Source organism: Colletes latitarsis, chromosome 3, assembly GCF_051014445.1.
Source record: "Colletes latitarsis isolate SP2378_abdomen chromosome 3, iyColLati1, whole genome shotgun sequence".
Taxonomy (NCBI): Eukaryota; Metazoa; Arthropoda; class Insecta; order Hymenoptera; family Colletidae; genus Colletes; species Colletes latitarsis.
Genome location: NC_135136.1, coordinates 38153297 through 38173484, shown reverse-complemented (window position 1 = coordinate 38173484; position 20188 = coordinate 38153297). Strand labels below are relative to the sequence as shown.

The 20188-nt window shown below is 46.2% G+C and overlaps 1 protein-coding gene across 4 annotated transcripts in view; it reads right to left on the bottom strand.

Moving 5' to 3' along the window:
- The window catches only part of Olf413 (DBH like monooxygenase olf413), a 239843-nt gene that overhangs the window by 111134 nt on the left and 108521 nt on the right, over positions 1-20188 (bottom strand). For all 4 annotated transcript variants that reach the window (XM_076762425.1, XM_076762424.1, XM_076762427.1 and 1 more), the window contains one exon: positions 2170-2452. In XM_076762425.1, coding sequence (XP_076618540.1) covers positions 2170-2424 — 255 coding nt within the window. In that variant the 5' untranslated portion in view covers positions 2425-2452. The remainder of the gene's footprint in view (positions 1-2169; positions 2453-20188) is intronic.

Here is a 20188-nt window from a genome sequence, read left to right as displayed (position 1 = left end):
TTTCTCGTACAAAATTAGATTTCCGTTGTATATTATATTAATAAAATAAAAGTCTTACTTCTATGTACCAGGTAAAGTCCAACGACTGAATTATTTTACTTACTGTCGATTTCTTCCAAATTGGTGAATGGAAATTAACTTTCCTTCAAAGCAATTAAAAAATAATGAGCTAGTGGAAGATTACATAAATTTTCAAATAATTACATTGACGTATATTAAACAATTAAAAAATACTGGATTTAAAAGTGTGTTCTGAAAGATTCGGAGAAACGTTTGAGATCGAGAGTGAAATAAAGTGTGAAGCGTGGGATTGTAAGTTTGAAGACCACTGGCGTAGACGAAGCTATTTGCCCAGCGATTAACGATCGGTCAAGGTAGCCGGGACGCAACCTTCGAATCTATCGCAGGAAGAGGGGTATTATTTCGATTAAAGCGAACGTTGCCCGGTGAGAGCCCCGGGATGAAGAGAAATTATGGCCAGTCTCCGCGGCGAAGGGTTTAGCGAGGCAAAATTGCTGTCGTTAATCGTGGAGGGTAATCAGAAAAGGAAGAACATCTGTCGCGTAGTTGACAGTGACGCAGCGCGACGCCGAGCGAATTTGTCGTCGCCGGGAAATTCCGCGGGAAACGGGCCCCCGCGGGCGATGATGAAACGGCGACGAACAGAGCAACGTGGCCGTCGACAGAGGTGTTGCAAAAGAAATATGCAACGACAAATCTGCAAACGAGGAAAGCGCGTAATGCTGCGTCCCATTTGCGTCACGGAAAAGCCACGCGGGAGGAGGAAAAAACGACGATGAACGACATATCCGTCTCTCTCGCCAGGGCCCCCATGTTATGAGGAACCTGGGTAAAGTGACAACAGCCCCGCGTAACGCTGATGAAAGGGAGGATGCCGCGTAATCCTCTCGAGTCCGGTTCTCGCGAAGGGTTTGCGTCAACAGATGCGGCGACGTTTTAAATTTAACAGCGGCCGAAAATAAGCCGCGCCTCTGCAAACGTCTACGAAATTCTATGCACGTTCGCTTTGTGCTCCTTCTAGCGAAATTAAACCGGTTCGTAACGATTCCTGACGCTCTCCACGGATCCGGAAGACACGTTGAAACGAGCCCCATTTCCACGAAACGCAGAGTGCATCGAGTCGATCTTCGTCTCGTACGCGTTGCCGCGGAACTGGGGCATTCCGGATGCATTTTTCTTTCTATTCACCTTTCTATTGTTTCTCAATGGCCGCACGCGAGCAATTTTTTAAACTCCCGTTTGAATAAATTGGATTAAATTAAAACTGAAACGTTAAGTTCGTAATACGCTGCGAAGTTTCGACTGTATAGGGGTGTTGCGTGCTTTCAGGTCAGAAAAAAATAACCGACTTATCTCTTTGATCGGTGAAGTACGATCTCCGTACCGTAGGGCACAGCGTTTCCGATAAGAGCAATGCATCATGCCCGGTGTCTAAAAATTGTCCAAGATAATCGTCCGCGAAAAATAAAACGCCAGAGTGTCGTACAAAATGACGAGCACGCGTAATGACAGGCCGCTGGCTTCGGTTGGTAAGATTGATAACTATCCGATGCACCGATCGAAACGAGAAACCCATTACTTATCTCCGGAAGGACTATCATTATGCGCGTTCCCCCACGCCGCACGGTACTTCGAACGATCCCCGCTACATTCGATGCACCGGTTCGGTAGCATAAGAGTAATTAGTTGAGATTATTTCACGTCAACGTTCGGGAAATGAATGTAATCTTGCCGGAACGAGCACGGCCGAAACGATCATTTTCAATTCTACGTCGACGAAGACCGGGCCACGACGGTAATTATATTTCTTCTTCGTCCTCCGTTGCTTTAACCCATTAAGTACCAGTGTCCTACATAATCCTTTGCACTCGGAGAATTTTTATTAACGCGCTGGCGCCCGGACGACGCTCTAAATTCCAACGTCTTAATAAGAACTAACGACATCAACGCGATATCTATTTTGTGGCTCTCGAAAATGAACAATATCAAAAAGTAATTTTTTCTCACGCTCGATGGGCCGAGAATAACACGGTGCACTGTCTGGACTGTCCATAATTTACCGTGTCTCCCAAGAAACCGAAGAAAACTCGACGATCTCGGGACGGAGGAGGAGTTTTTCTAGAATAATGTGCTCGCAAGGACACTCACCTGGAGATGGATCTGTCCGTTGTTGTCGACCCATCCGATGACCATGTCAGTTCCAAGCTCGCCGTCATCCTTCGTGAAACCGAGACTCACGTAGCCGAGGGTCTTCGCTTGAATCTCGAACAGAACATCTGTCTCGTCGGGCGTCCAAAGAAGTAAGAAGTTATTGTCCAAGATAGCGCTGTGTTTCCACTCGACGGAAAGGACACCGCTGACGGAGAGAAGGAGGAGGAGACACGACGCGATTACGGTCTTCATCTTAACGGCTGATGACGCTTCAAAACATCTGCAACAACAGAATTATAGTGTCATTAGTGTTTTGCTAACCCGTCGGCGAAAAACAACAGCACGTTCCGCAATACCGCGTGAGAATTAAATTAACCTATTCCTTCGGGCCAGGTACGGTGCACCCGAGATCTTTCCAGGTGTTCGAACGTATCACGGTCATATTTCATCAGTGTATCTTCCCTCTTTCGTACATAAGTTATACATTCTCGGTAATCGAGTCGAGCAAAACGCTTCGGAACGAATTAACCGCGCAAGTCGAGAACGTACCGTGTACTCTTACGGCTTACCATATTTGTTAGCGACTTGGTGCATGGACTGGCAGCTTCCGTTACCACTCTTAACGCCGCAATTACAAGTACTTCGAATCCTTACACGGCGAAACGCCTCGCCTCGCGAAACGATATAATTTTTCCGAGACTCGTTAATGGTTCGCGCTTTAACCATCTCGGTTCTGGATTACTTTTCCCACGAATAAAAACAGACATTTATTTTAAATATTCAACAAATATTAAGTATTCATGTATTTGCAGAAGCACACGGATTAAATTTTTATTTATCAGTAACGTCATCGGAGCACACGTTTTCCATATAAGTAATACCAGGTGCAGGCGATTTGGATGGAAAGGTGTGTGACACCGAGGAAACAGCTGGATTTTTCAGCTGTTTAAAATGTGTTTTTTTTATAGCAGATTGTATGGTTAACGGTTCCAGTTTGCAAATATCTTGCAATTCGTCTTGTAAAGTTTGTTAAGACGATAAAAATGTTCTTGTCTCTGACTGACGTTAAGATATACCGTGTATAAGGCTTCTCGGAGACGTTTCGATTGCTAATTTTAATTCCAACTTCTAGGTCGACCGAATACTGCTCCCTCCATGACCTACATGAACTCCGTGGATCGCGGATGGGGGCACGAAACGATCCGCTAGATCTGAAATTAGGACCTGGTAGATTGTCTCCGGCACACCGAAGAATTTTAATCAAGAGAAACCAGGCCGTTGATCGCGGAATTCGTTACGGGCGTCTTTGTACACGGCCATCCGTTTGTTTTAAGGACGTCGTTTTGATACGTCGACCCGCGTCTGTTATCAGCCGCCGCCAGTGATTAAAGTTTGCGTTCCCCCCGCGCGTCGTTAACTAATAACTCATTTTCAGGAAACGAAGCACAGGCGAACGGGGAACACAAGGGAGAAGCTAACCCGAGCGGCGTATCATTTGCTCTATTCGATTCGGTGTCCTTAACAATGATCGACGCTGACCTTAATTCCTGATCGCGGCGAAGCGATTCGATTATCAGAGACGACGCGATACCGCGAATATATCCTCGTCCGGCTTTTTGTGAAGTCGCGTCGATCTGATCGCTATCAATTTCACTTTGTTTCCAGGGAGTATTCCGACGCTATCGCGAACGGGTCGACGAGTATAAAGTAATTAACGTCACGGTTGAATAGATGCGCGAACAAAGGAGAAATCTCGTGTGTAAAAAATCGGAATGATCGAGCGAGTCGCGATTTAGTTTCAAAAACGAAAATATATAAGTATCTTGCCGTTAAATTTAAAAACAAGGGATGAACGAACGCGCTAGAAAATATTCGTAACGCGCGGGAAATCTGATCGAAGGGGAGGGAATTGGATTCGAGGATCGATTAAAAATTCAACGACCGCGATCGCGACGAAATAGCTGCGACGGTCCTCGAAACGACGATCGTTCGAGCGGGAAACTGGCGATTGTCGGGTCCCGGGTAGGGACGAAAAAGCAGATGGAGGACCCGTCCCGAAATCTCTTTTGTTCGCACGCGTGCAAACATCCGCTTGGTAAATCAGCAGGACGCTGTTAAGAGAACTGTCAATGCGAAAGCGATCGAATCGATTAATAGTAACGATCGTGTAACGCTTGAACGGGGCGATGCAAATCGAGGGGAGGACGCAGTTACGAAGTGTCAGATGAGTGGTGCGCGTTGGCCATTCAACTATTCGTTTTGCGCGGCTGGGAAAGCAGAGAATTAAGCGCTTCACAGAGACCATCGATTGGTCAAATGCGCGGCCGACTCGATGTTTTTTGCCCGCGAATCGCGTAGTTCCTCGGCCACGTGGCACGTGCAATTTTCAGCCCCGCGAACGACCGGTTTAATTAACGACCACAATGGTACAGCGCGTCGTTTAAGTAACGTCATTGTTATAGCGGGTATCGATTCCGGTGACTCTTTGCATGGCGATTAACTTCGACTTTGGAAACGTTAAATTTGGACGAGTAGAATTTCGACATCGTTAAATAATGAAGGGACGAAAGAAAAGTCCAGAAATAATTTTTGTATAATATCCCGTACAGAAAATAAAATAATCGTGTATCCCGCTTATCGAACGCTTTAATGCGCATTTCATTTGAATTAAAACTACAGGGCCGTATGCGCGCACCTACAATAGTAAACGAGAAATTCCGATTTTGAAGGCGAATTTTGTAAAGCGAACTGAATCTGTACGTGCAGATTAAAAAAGTATTTATACAACCTCTTTTAATTAATACGGAATGATTAAATGCGCATTAAAAGGTCGGATAAAAAGGGTAATGGTCTACTATTACTCGAGTATGTAATTTGTGAAAGCATTCGTTATATGTGATTCACGACTTGCAAAGATCATGTATGTAATCCGTTTAATTAACTATAATGAAAACGATAACGCTTGCCACGTGGAAAATATGTTTGTATGTTGAAATTTACCAGTTCCGATTTGATTTCAAGAAAAGAGGTACTACTGACCCTGTTTCGCGATATTCTAATCTATTAAATGGAATAGAAAATAGATTTTATCATAGTTCTTTCACGTATAATTTTCAGTTAACGAACCTGCATCGTTAACTCGAACTTTACGTTTCAAGCATCATCGACCACTGAAAAAGAGGTTATCTAGAATTGCATGTACAGGAAACTGGCTGACGTATGTTTGAAACTCCGTGCAGTTTCCGCGGCGTAGTTTGATTGCTGGTCGAACTTCAACTATTTGTATGACCTTATTTGAGGTTTCTAGTCTTTGGAATCGAAGTTTCCGCGCTGTACCGCGTCAGAAATGGTTATGCTTCAGAGGTCCGTGGTATAACCGGCGCAAATTACACCGTCACTTGACCGAGTTCGAATCTGCCAGTACAAAAACTTCTTTCAAATCGAAAATTCATTTTTTTCCTTATCATTCGTATCGCTCTTCGTATTTAATCCAGATTTCGATAACGGAGAAATAGGTATTATACCTCACCATATTTGTTCTCCACGGAAAATCAATATTAACCAAAGAGCTTTAAATCTATTTATTATTATTTATATATATTTTACGCAGTTCAGTGAAATTCGCACAAAGCTTGCGGATTATACGATTCCAATTTGGTTTTCACCGTACCCGACAAAGTGTAGTATTTATTACATAATTGGCGAGATCAATTCACCCTCAATTGACGAATTCAATTTATCGATTTCTGGCCATCAATTGCAGAAACAATCAAACTTCAACAAGGACAATCAAAGTTTAGAAGGAAATTCGAGATGAAGTACGCGAAGTTTCAAGTAGACCAATACCATCCCCGATCAGACACGAGTCGTTTTGTCCCTATTGTAGTACTTGCTCAGTGATAGTATACAACGGTAGTTGAAATAATGAAGCCAATAACTACGCGATTTTGGCCATGTGATTAATAATTTACATGACATTTATTGTCGAGATAATGTTCAATAAAATCGTCGAGACAATAACATATTTTCAAAATCAGTTTACATATTCATTACGATGGAAGTATTAATTAAAAACTGAGCACCTATCTGAAAACTGTATTTGTCACCGAAGTTTTAATATTAAATATCTTCTGAATTATTGTATAACAAGAAAATGATAATCATTGGTTCCAACGTTCCAAGCTCTATCGCTGTACTAAACCTCATTGACAAGTCAGACTTGCATTTAGGCACCTTCGCTTGTCAGATATCATCTCCTTCGAAATCAATTTATCGGGAAACGCGTAATTGGCCGAGTTACGCGCATACGCTGCTACACATTTCCACCATCGGTCGAGATCACGCCTCGGAGTTTATCGCGTCGAGCGAGATCACGTCCAGCAACGTCGATCCTCGATCTTAACGACCCTGGCTCGAAAGGAGCGCAAACAGTCGAAAGTTCAATCGTTATCCGGTTCCACGGAACAACCCGTGTCCGATACACAGAATTTGCGGTGCGCTATCCACTCTGCGTTCCCCATTCGCCCTACGGTGGGTCTAATGCCTATTTCTCGGTCGTCAACACTCCACTCCGCTTCTTTTTGCTCGAAACTTTCGAAATTTGGCACGCATAAAGCATGAAACGCAAAACTGATTTAATGGTAAAGTTGAAAACAAAATAGTGAAAATATTAACGCGCTTCAAATTTTTGCTGAAATAGATGGGGATAAATATAATTCGTCATCCACCTCGACGTCAGAATATAATTTTGTATTAAAATTAGCACGAAAGAATCGGGAGAAAATTCTTTATATGTTTAGAATTTTAAGAGGATATAAAAATGCAAAACCACGCGTGAGATTGATACACCAGGCAATAACAAATATTCTGACGTTGCCCGGGGCGCTCGTTGCGCGGTCGGAGTTCTTCAAATTATTCAAATTACTAAACTTCGTTACGAATTAACGAACGCCCCAATAACCAAATTTCGTTACCGCTATGCAAGCATAACAATTAACTATCAATTAAGAATATAATTGCTCGTAAATCTCATGAATGCGGGTATCTAATTAGCGATATTGAATCAGAAAGCAGCGAACGATTTTACGAAATTTGTCAAACTTTATCAACGTACGCCATAACTGGGCATCAAACTTGCAGAACTCTTCGACGCACAGTGGAGTATTCGGACCGAAAAGCTGGCCAAAATACAAAATGTAAAATTTTCGTTGTCTGAACTAATGGAATATATGAACAACAGAAGTGGTCGAAATAGTTTTGGCCAGCTTTTCCGGGCAAATACTCCACTGTGCGACGTCTAAAAATTGTTTAAAATAGAATTTTGCGATCCCTAAAACACTAGGAAACCTTTTACATCGAAAAATGGCTTTCAGAGCGTCACGGTGCAATCCCGAAAATCCGCGCTTATGCGTTTTGGCGTCAGGCAGGCACGGGCCGCGTGATTTCGGCGATTTTACGGTGCTGGCGGAGGAACCGGCAATCTGAAAACGATCGATTCAATTAACAGTAACAGCGGTGTAATACGCGCCGGATGCGAGGTGATGCATCGGCAGTAGCAGCTGTCGCGCGGCAACTCGAATCGCTCGACCGTACGTAGAAGCGTCAACTCAAATTGAGAGGACAGTGGAGATCCGCGAAACGAAAATGGTGTGGCGCCAGGGTAGTGGTGTCGGGGGTTCGGAGGGCGAAAGGTGACACAGAGAGGGATCTGGTGAACAGGGGGTGAGGAGGGGAGGGTCTGCGGGGCTTCGAGGGCGACGCAGTCGGCGGAGGTGAGCCTAGCTAACACACGACTACCACGGACGGGTTTGATTTGCGGCGTGTCGTTCAGTCGATTGCTCTCAAATTGCGTCCAGCGCCGGTGGCATCAACCTGGAACGTACCCCCAATACATTGACGCCCACGAACGTCGGAGAGGCCTTTTCCCATCGATGCACGCTCGCGCATCCGCCTATTCTCCCCTTTCGCGCTCCGCAAAACCAGCTATTCTCCGGCCTCTCCCTCCCCTCGAGCCTCGACCCACATCACCGTCGACGCGCCACCCCCCTGCGTCATCCCTTCCAGCACTTCGCCGCTGAACTCCTCTTAAAGTTAAATAAATCGCCAAGTGCTTGCCAAAGCGGCGAAATCGAAATCGCTTGGGCGCGCGTACACGCGTTGGCGATCTCGAACCCGACAGAGGATTTGTTTACGACGAGGGTCGAGCGAAATGAAATCTCGTTGTGTCCCGATCGATTTTGCCCGCCTTTTTTTTCTCTCCGAGCTCTTCGAGAGGGTAGTTTTCGTCTCGGAAGAATTACGACGTTAGTTTATGTGGGTCGAGCGATGCGCAGTTGGTGGCTTTGGCGGCGCGACAGGGGTGGTCGTGCGCGACTTCGCCAGGAAGTTCCGACTTCTAAAGCAGTCAATGTACAGAACCGTCGAGCCCGCCAGCGGCTCGGCCCCGGATAAATAAAGCACAAAGCGTACGGCGACTGTCGAGTGCAAAGCTCGAGTCCATTCTTGCGCGATGCGACGACGAAGCACAAAAGCTCGCGCGACCGGGACACGCTCGCTGGGAATCTCGTATTTGCGGATCAGCCGCTGCGAGTCTATCCAGAAAATCGCGCAAGAACGTCGTGGAGTTCGCAACTTCTGACTGGAAATTCTTAACTTCCAGTCTCGAATCAAATTCTGCCGGTTCATTCAACCGTGTACGATTTCCGGACGGTCGGATAAAGAGAACGAATGGAAGGAGAAATCGTCTAACTGGCACGATTTTCGACGGTCGATCTTTCGCGTTAGAAATCCCCTTCGATGGAGAAAACTTCCAACGAAAACCGTGCGACGAAATCCTCGGAACATTTGCTGGCGGTTCGACTCAATTTTCGATAGAGTTCCCGAATCTTTCCTTAAAAGTACTGTATTTATACTATTTATTTGTTTATTAAATACCCATTGATACGGAAAGAGATACAAGTATAGAAGATAATTACGTAACAAAGAGAAACAGTAATACAAAACTGAGTGGTTAAAAACATGGATCAAATCATGCGCAATATTCGCGAGAATGAACAATTATAAGGGTTATAGAAGCCATAAATAATTCAGAACGACGTAGTATTCTGGAAGGAACATTAAATCTAAGCATTTCAACGATACTTGTACACGAGATCAGACCATCAAGTACCCTGTTAACAAAGAGTAAATCAGCTACTTTTCTGCGGTGTTCAAGCGTGGTAAAATTTAATTTGGTTAGAACGTAATCGTAAGTATGAGAATATCTAGGATCACCGCTATGATAAGCAGCCAAGCGTGAATGTAGGTATCGTAATAAGGGTCTATTCCAGATTAGACTATTCTTAATCCAGTAACATGAAATATCGACGACCCCACTTGTAGCGTCTGCAATCGATGGTTATTAGAGCTCCGTTGAATTCGAAAAAGAAGAGGGAGGTTGTATCAGCTCGGTGGGATCGCATGGTAAAAATCTCCGTTGCCGTACGTTAAAGAGGCTGATATGTAATTTCTGCGGATGACATCGAAGATAAGCGCGACGCGGAATATTACAAAGCTACGCCCCCGTTAGCTTTTAATCCCCGAACGAATTCCAGCGTTATCGAGAAGTAGTTAAAAACAACGCGGAGGCGCACACGGTATCGGTCGATGCCGAGAGTATCAAGTTTTCGAGCCTGAAACTTTTAAACGAAGCCCCTCTTAGTCAACGAACCGACAACGGTGACGTTCTGGGGCGAAGACAAGCACCCTGGGTCTCATCCATCCATCAACCTGACACCGGTCGTCTTACACTTTTCTCACAAAAAATCATATACCTGGCCGACGGAGCACCAATTAACGCCCGTGAAATCGTTCGGTGTCGCGCCAAGACGCCTAGAACTCGCTCCAAATTCCCGTCTCTATCACGGGACACCGAGGTCTAAACGTTGAAACGTTTAAGGTCGGTGCTGACGCGATGGAACCTAACGAGGCGTACAAGGGGAATACGTTAATGGGACCGTCTGTGAATTTCTCCGCGACAACTGACCGCGAACCTGCTACAGGTTCCGGTTCGGTTACCCGGGCAGAGACATCGATTTCTTTCGTGGAATTGAATTTTTCTTATTAAGGAATTGGGTAAAGTGGTGCGCCTGATCGAACGCTCGTTTTTTAACCACTTCCCCGCCGAGTTTCTTTCGGTAATTGGTTTGCGTAACGAAACGCTTTCCCATCTCACTTTTTAAACATTTAACACTATCGACGCTAAGAGCAGGTATTTTTATACTTTTGGATCCGTCTAATGATCATAACTCGGAAATAGCTCAACTTGTGATAGATTACTTCCTTAATTCATTAGAATTCTGAAAACCTAATAAACCGTATTTCAACGCGAACAGGTTGATATTCAAATAGAAGCTATAAGAAGCTTCACCTCAGGGATGCTAAAATTACTCCAAGTTGCAATTAAGAGACGCAGGAAATGGTTTTACAACAAGAACGGGCCAACATTAATATAGAAGCTAGAAGAAAGTTAACACGAAGATGTCAGAACTGGGACAGGTTATAATTAAGCGACGCTGCAGATATATCAACGTAAGAAGATGCAAATTACCTTTCTTTCCAAAGTTTTTTGGAACATTGAAACTACGCACGAGTGACATAGATTACCTGCGCCCAACAAAAGTATTGATCGAAACGACTCCGGGTTCGTTCGGTCCAAAATTTGTTCAGTTATTCGGCGGACAATCGTCGGATTCGACCGATCGGAATTTCGACGAAAATTCGCTACAACGTTCACGGATAAAAGATGCAACGAACGAACAGGACGGAAGAACCCTGCCATCCGTGGCCTCGTTCTACAGTTTCATCAAGACGGAAACGACAAAAGAAGTCCGTGGTAATGACGGTACAGTCTTTCGAGTTTTATCTATACGGCAAAAAGAAGACGTAGATGGAACAAAGATACTGTCGCAGCATGCTAATTAAATTTCTCGTGGCACGATTTAAAAAATCTGTAATTCTTTACATTCCGGGTCGAGGAAATACGCGACTTCGTTGCAATTACGATTCGTGGGTAAAAGATACGGTCCCAGGGAAACGAGCCTCGATAAACCACGCGCCATTATTTTTTATCTTCGCTGGGAAAGAATCTACGATCGCGGCAGCGAGCCGTTTTCAGCATTACCGCCTCGTTTTAGGGAAAGATATACACACCGGGCTGGAATAAAATATTCATTACGCGTAACGTGACCAGCAGCAATTAACACGGTACGGCACCGAGCGTCGGATCGACAATAACTCGTTGTTGCAGCTGGCGTTCGGTTGCACTTTGCGTTCGGATGCGACGATTCTCAGACTGAACGACCACCGCCGTGAAAATTAAAACGTCTGGCGTATCGAACGAAAAGCTGTCGATAAACGCGCGTGACAAGCGAAACTCGTTCCACGATCCACGACACCCGTATCGTTTTATCGTGAGTTTTGCTTTTGCTCTCGCGTGTTTTTCGACACGGTCACGTGTCCTCCCGCGATTAGCGACCGCCGGTATTAAACGCGCTGCAGGGCAAATAATTCTTCCTTTTTAACGAACCTCGATACAACCTCCACGCTTAGTGCTTTAATATTTCTGCGGATCTGCGATGAAAACCGCTGACGACGCGTGCAGATCACAGCCACGCGATAAAAAAAGAAAATACAGGTTCTCGCGACGCCAAACTATTCGAGACCCGCCGACGAGTTTATTTTATTCTTCGTCGACGAACGGGGTCGTTTTGAGGCGGCGAAACTTTTTCGTTGATCCCGAGCTTTTCCGTTGCGTCATTCTCCACCGACGTCACGTCTGACCTTAGCTACGACCTTACCCCGCGACTCGAAAGGTCACGCAATTCTGTGTTTAAAACGGTGGTGGTTCTTACCTCAAAGATGTCGCGAACGAGCATTGAATTCGCGAATGCGACGTCTACCGTGCGCTAATTAATAATATAACGTTCGAAAGTAACAGGGGGGGGGGGGGGGGGGGAGGTAGCGCGACAAAATATGCCACGCTTTCTGGCCTCCGGCAAAGAGGTATTCGAGAGCTGGAAAGCCGATAAGAGGATTCCAGGATCGGCGAGTCTAGCAGTAGGAGCGTTGCTCTAAGCCGGCGCGACCCACTTTTCCCGCAGTTTTCCATTTTAAAAATGACCGGAGCGTATAACTTCTTCGCGAAATCGTGGTATTCATAATGTACTGAGTGTAAAGTTAGCTCGCCCGGCGAGAGAGCAAGGGATCGCGATGCCCCGGCTTCTTGGCCGGAGGAACGCGTCTCGAACGAGAAAAGAAAGACGAGGAAGGCTCGACGCGCGAAAAGGTAAACTTTCCAAGTCGAGAGTAACTCGAAGAAAGAGAGGCAGACAGGATTTCCAAGGGAGCGACGGATAAGAAGATGCAACGGTACGTCGCGTGGCCGCGGCATCAGAAGACGACTGACTTTCCAAGTCGCGAAAGGGAACTGGAACGCAATTGCATCGATGCTATCGTCGTTCCCCCGTAAATCGTTCTTTTCCCTCCGTTGTCTGTCGCCGAAGCTCATCTATCTCCGCGCGTTAGAATCTTAACTATTTCTCTTGCCAAAAGGCGTTCCTGCGTTTCCTACTTCGTGGGCGGGTCGTTTAGGAACAGTGACAGGGTTATAGTCGTCTGGCGTCGCTATCCATCATATTTAGAAAGCGAAACGTGAAATGATAGGTTATGGTACATGCCGACAGAGGGCTACGCTCAATATCTCTCTCGCAAGCGCTCGACAAATCATGAAATAACCACTAAAACACAAGGTAGCGTGTTATTCTGGTGGAAAGCAAATCCCTTTCTAAATATAAAAGGACAATATTTGATCTTGTAAACATAATTCTACACAAAGCTGCTCTCGAAATACATTGACGCGAACACGGGGCGGTAAGAAAATACGACGACGTTGGTCACGGTTGCTCGTAACGGGCGCCGCGACGGCGCAGCGACGCGTGCGACAAACCGAAACACAGCGGCGTGCAATTAATTTTAAATGAAACTGTACGTCAGAAACCGCGCACACGCCACCGGTCGAGATGTTTTTATTTTCGCCCGGGTGTTTTTCCCGCGCGTCGCGCACTCGACGCCCCGTGTCTTGCATTAATTCCAAACGCGAAGTTTACAGTCGTCTTGCAAACACGAAATTAATTTCCCTCTGTCCGGAGGAACCGCCGCGTATCAACGGAGGGGGCGCACGGTCGCTCGAAAAAGAAAAACAATAAAATGTAAAAGAAGAAACGAGAAAATAAAGAAAACGACGAAACGAAAAAAGCGTAAAGCTGGAAACAGAGACGCAGCGTTTTTCCGGGGACGCCCTTTGTTCCGGAAAACCGGAAGGTCGTCCGGTAGGTGCGTTCCTTCCCCGAGCGTGCTCCCCGCCTATCTCTGGCTGCACTAATTGCGGTGCTTGCCCAATTAAGTTTAAAAAAATGATGAGGTCGTCGATCCTGCCGGCGCTAATTAACGCTTGCCTGTCAAAAGTACCACCCACCTCCCGCCCCGTCAGCCCGCTCCGGGGAAGCTTCCGAACTTTCCCACGAGTCAGTGCGCACGGCAGCAGCTCGCGTCGTCGCGTCGTTTCGCGTCCGCTCAGGGGATTTAATTACATTTCTATGAACTGCCTACGAGTAATAGGCAGAGGATCCCGCCCCGCTACCGAGGAACGAGAGGAGTACGTTCGAGCCACGGAAACTCGACTCCAGTGCGCTCTAACCTCGGCTCGGCTCGGCTCGATACCGCTTGCCTGGCAGAAGTGCCGGCGTATGCATAATAGGTGATTTAGCCCGCGGAGCACCATAAGGGTAATCCAACTCTTAACCACGTAGGATCAGAGGAAGAAAGATAGGGAACGAGAGGATACGAACAAGAGACGAAGGATGAGAAAAGGAGGATGAATCGTAGGCGATGGAAAAGAGAGGTCGACGACACGAGGAACTTCCACGTCCGCGCTGCCAGACCGCTACGAAGGGATTTCACGCGTTTTCTTTCGCGGTAGTCGCGTAATTCATGCGTTCCGGACTAAACGCTGCCGCTACCAGCTACAGGGCTCCGTACGAGTACGCAACCTGGAAGCCTATAAACTCCTCGGATCCGAGGATCCGAGGATCACGAACATCTTCTACCCCCTGGCGCACCACTACTTTGCTTTTCGACTCGGAATAACTAGCCCTCTCGTCGTTATGCGAGACATGAAGGAACGTCAGAATCTATCTAGTCGGCGTGAGAAAGTTTTCTCTTGCATCGGTGTAGCTCCTGGAGTTTAAGGATTGAACATGAGTTGCCACGGTCACCACTGAGAAAAATTTCAATGAAAAAAAAAAATTATTTTTAGTTGCAGGGGTCAATTACAATCATTTTTGGTGAATAGACATACCCCCGAAATCCTACCCACTTTCGAGAAAAAAATTCTTTACCGATAGTACAACGTCTGATCATGGATGTCCGATTCCCCTGAAATGTCATGCGTATGTTTAAAAAATCATAACTCCTGAACGGATTGGACGATTTTAATGTTTCGAAAGACAAACTACGCGTATTTTCATGAAGAATATAAGAAGAAAAACTCTATAAAAATGGTTTAAAATTCAAACGATCATATTTCCTACTCCGCACTCGCCACCAGAGGAATACGGTCAACCCATATCTCTCTCACAAGTATTCGATCGACCACCTATTCCTAGGTTTCGGATGATCCACGAGTTACCGTATCAAAAAGATTAAGCTAGTTCGTTCTAAGAAGTAATGGGGGATGACTCGCGTGGCAATCCGACGAACAAAATTTGCAATAATCCGAGAGGCATAGCTGTGGGACGAGGTTACGTATCGCGCGTCGCGCAGTAAGCCCGATAGATCGGGGCCAAAAATGTATGAGCCGTGTAACGCGCGCATGCGAAAATACATGGCGTTCGGGATGCATAATACATCAGAGCGGGACGGTCGAGGATGGGAGGTGGGACAGAACACGAAGAGAGACAAGATAATATATAACCACCGTAACGTAACCGTAAATATATTATCAGATAAGTCTCCGAACGCGTTATCCTTCTAAAGCGAGGTCGCACAGGCATCATCGGGATACCCACGGCAAAGTCGATGATGGCGGCTGCGGAGGTGCTTACGATCCAACTTCAGCGAATATTTCTTACGTACTCCGGCAGGAGACGCTTCGCCGGCTCGAATTTATCTCGACAATCTTGCGGCGAAGCTCGACCAACCGGGAAACTCGATCGTCATCCTGCTCAACCTAGCCTCTGCTCTTCGATCGGCGCCTATTTTTAGACGTCATCCGACTGTGCCGTATTTCCGTCAATTTTTAATCCAAAGATAACGGTTGCGAGGTTACGACCCGCCGCGATACGATGGGAACAAGGATAACAGAAAAGGCTGATACCCGTTGGTCTCGTTAGCGAGATTGTTTTCTCGTTCGAACTAAATTATATTAAAAAACGACGGGTCTATCGAGGAGGCTGGTCTTGGCAGAATTTATCTCGTGCAATCGAGTTTCGCCGTCGGGATACCTTGTTCCCAAGAATATGACATCAACGTAGAACACGCAAAAATCTTTTGTTATTCGTAGACCCTTGATAAACTCCCGGAGACATCTCCGCTCGGTAAAGTTTACGTAAGAAATCACTGTTCGTCGAATCACGAAGAAGAACAAGAAAACTTCAGCTGCATGATCGATAGCGGGTTGCTTCCCCTTTATTGACTACAACTAAGCTCAGACGTTTCAACGTCGAAGACTCCTTCCTCTGTATCCTTTCTAACAGTAGCTACGCCACCGAGTACACCTTATCTTATCATCGTGCCATTTACAAGATAGTCAGCGTCGGGGGCCCCGGGGCCTTTTTTATTCGTACGAAGATAATCATAGCCGTACTCCAGTCGCTCGAAACCAGTCCTCGAGTCACGCCTTTTGGTTGTCGGACTTTATCGTTTCCACGCACCTTGAAGTCGCTTTCCGAAGGAATGGCGTCCGCCAGGGTTGCTCGCGATTGGCCAAGGTGTTCTCGTGCTTCCGTGCGATGCCCTGAACCTTTTAGGCGCGTTGCGTGCCTTTTGTCCACGCGCTGCAATGGCCGCTCGCGAGTGCAACCTGCACCTGCACCGGGCGGAAGTCCGCGAGTCGCACGCTCCTCCCGTTGACAGGGAGAGCTGAACGGCTAGGGGAGAGGAAGTCAAGGAATCGAGAAAGATTTATCGCTCGCGATGGACGACCGATAGACGAGCTCGCGAGACTCCGACTCGCGGCTTCCGAGACAATGAATAAAAATTTGCTGTTTCGCGTTTCAGAGTTACGAGCTGAAAGCCAACGCTCTATCGCCTGCTGTCACGCTTTTCGCGGGAAAGGATAATTTAAAAGACGATGCAATAAAGTAAAGGACGCACGATCGCTGGTAATAAAACGCATTTGATTTAAATATTCTAAAGTCAGAGTTTTTAAAATCTTGATCGCGTTTAAAGGCAAGTTCGTTAAAGAAAGTCTGGAACGAATAATAATTTATTTTTGTACAATCCTTTCGTATCGAAATTTAAAACGTACAACGAATTACGTGATTTCCTGGGGAGCACGACTGTAATAGAATTCTGGAGCGGTTGCTATTTATTTTCTACGTTTGGAGAATTTCGAAATGGAAGTGACTCGAAGTACACGGTTTGGGCGATCGAACGAGCGATACGCGTTCTTCGAAGGGTTTAACGGATTGTACGGAGCCCTGGGACCCTTTTGAAATCCGTCAACGGCGACATCTTTCGTAGTAGACGCGACGGGCGGTTCACTTTGAGCGACTGAATAATTACCACTCGAAGTTGAAAGAGCGATGGATGTATATTTAGAACGTTCTGTGATAGCTGGTGCCAGCGCCGTGAGTCGAACTGAAAGGCGCGGTTAAGTATTCCACGGATGTCGGATACATTAGCCGGTGCAATTTATACGACGAGGAGAAGAGCATTATTAGTCGTATCGGCCGGACTAAGTGCAATTGGATCACGGGGAAGTTTCCGACGTCGTATATTCACGACGGCGTGCCGATAAAATGCATTTAAAAACGGATCCTCAATACCTCATTGCCGCAGATTCCAATCTCGTCGACCGTTTTTCTTCGAGCAACGTCTCCCGCGAGGCAAATTAAATTAACGGGGAACGGGGGCGTCTTCGGCGGGAATAATTGCGAGCTTAATTGTGGCGATTCGTTTCGGGAACTTCCTTCCAGCCAGCCGTTGGAGCCCGTTCAATAGGATCCTCGTCATCGACTCCCAATCACGCGACCCCTGGAAATCGTTGAAAGCGTCGCTCGATCGTTACCGATTCCGATCAAAGAGCCACTCCTGCCCCCCCCCCCCCCCGACGATGATATAGAAAATACTCTGTCTCGCTCGCAAAATGCACGTATTATCTCGCGTCGCGATTTTCGATCGATCGACGCTCCGAAAAATTGCCACTCCAATGCTGGGTACACCGTATTTGTTTCAATTATTCATCGTCGACAAACAACAGAATAACGAAGTTCGTACGCGATGAACAACACAGGGCTGCGAGTTTATCGTTCGAAAAGTGTATCGATCGTTCGGTTCGTCGGATAAAGCTAGCAGCAAACGAGCACGATTCACACCGACTGGATGGGGAATCGCTTCGATACTCGTCTTCTCTGCTATATTGTAATTATCAACGTCAACGACACGGAAATATCGTGCATTTCGCGTTCTCGTGAACGGAATACCGAACGTCTCGTCCGGCGTGCTCGAGATACATTATTTGCTCGGAGTCCTAAGAATTATTGCCTTGCTTTTTACGTAATTATAGCGTTCGTTACTCATGCATGCTCAGGTTTCGTACTTCTGAGTAACATAATGCATTCGAACGAGAATATGTGGACAGTGTCAATTTGTAAAGTGTTTATTTTCAGTAAAAGCTTTCGATCCTCTGGTGTGACCTATTTTTCCCACAGAGATTTATTTAATTTTCGCTTCGAAACGCAAACATTTCCAGGCTCTCGTTTCTTGTTACTTGTTATTTCTATTCCCACGCATTTGTCATGTACGTATAGTTTTTACACGCGTATCCATATTTCGAATTAAAGTAATCTCGGCCACGATCTACAGCAACGCATCAAACCGTTTACAAGGAAGCAAACTATGCTCGTTAAAGTTCAGAGTTTATTTTACCTGGTTTGTTCTTTTTCTGGTTCCGTATCGTCAGAAAAGAAGATTCAAAGATATTCCAGGCTAAGATCTCGTCTGTACACGGTACGTGCACGTCTGTGTTTCGTGGCAATCGGCGAAACGATCGAAGGGGTACGAGCTTCCTCGCACCAGTGCCCCTTGTTATCACGTGCTTCGAGGCGAGTTGCAAATCGATAAATAACTGCGGCGTCCGCGGAAGAAGGTGGTTGGGGTAGCGGAATCGTACGAAACGAACAAGAGAAAATCGCACGATGCGAGTGTCCGCACCGCAAACGAATCGCACGTAATGAGGGATAAACCACAGACCACCTTGCTGCGGATAGACGAGCCAACGAACGAACGAAACGGATGCATCGATGCCCGGAGGAGCTACCTCGGTCCTCCCTCCGTTCTCCATCCTCCACGACAATGAGATTCGAAATCCATTTCGTCGGGAAGATTCTAACCGATCGTTCCGATGTGCAACGTGGACCTTAAATCGTCCTGCCTTCCTGGTCACGGCGAACACCCGGACCGATATCGCTCCAAGAATGGAGAAAACGTGCCACCAACGATCCTCCCGCTATCCAGGGACCACGAATATTCGAGGATCCTGTTATTTTCAACGATAGCGACTAGTCAACAAGGTAATGGCCACGACCAGGGTCGTTCGGAGAAAGATAAATGTGCTTTGATACCAAAGACGAGTTTATTATCCTGTTTGACTTTATAACGTCGACGGATTGGCGCGGTTCTAGATAGCGAAACTCCTACTTTCCTTCACTTTCCTATAGTTATTCCTCGACGTAACTAGCTTTGTACGATATAAGAAAAGTTCTTTGAGCCTTTTTAGAGTGTTTCGCCCCCCCCCCCCAAACATTATTTATTTATTGCACGGGCAGAAACCTGTTAGTGTACACTTTTTATAGTCGAGATATAGAACAGTTATAATACAACAAAAATAGAATGGAACATACGTTTATCAAGATCAACGAAAATTGCCGACAAATGAAATTTCGAGGACGTCTCTGGACACGGAAAACTCGCGTGGCAGTCAACGCGTTAATGTCTTCCACAGGAGAAACTACGACAGATTAACTATTGGCCCAGTTCCAAACACGAATGTCAACAGTACTCGTGGACAAAGTTCGCGTTTACAACTGTTGACTCCAACTCCGATGCCGCGTAAAACCGATTCCTGCGACGCGAACTTTCATCGAGCGAAATAATGAGAGTAATAGGATTTAATAATATCGAATACTAGTTTTACAAACTGCTGTTGCTATCGTCGTTGTTCTATCATCGAGGGATTATTATCTCGGGCCAATAAATGTCGATCTATCCATCCATCTATTTCAAGCTCGGTTTCGCGCGGGTCGTGACCCCCTTTCTCGTATCTGAATTATGAGAAAAAAAGTAAAGCGGAGGAAGGCGTTGGCTGGTAACGTTCGAAGGAAACATGGATCCGAGCAACGAAAGCGTAAAGTTTCTCACAGCAATGCGATTCGCCGTTTCCTTCCAACCTTCACGGCTCCGATTATCTTCGCGCTTTAAGAAGAAATATTTTAAAACGTATCCGCAGCGTCGAGGCCAGCCCCGTGAATACCCGGCGAATCAATGCCAGGCATAATAAGATTCTTATCGCGGGCAACATCTGATAATAAGCCGGCTCGTGAAACCTTAATTGAACCGAGGATGCATGTGATCCGATGTACGCGTTGCGCGGCGTACAGCCACGTCGCAACCGGGGTGCAATCTCTGAACACTTGGCTGAACATCGCGGGATGCAACCTCTTCAAAGCGACGAGAGAACGCATGCACTCGAAAACTTTGA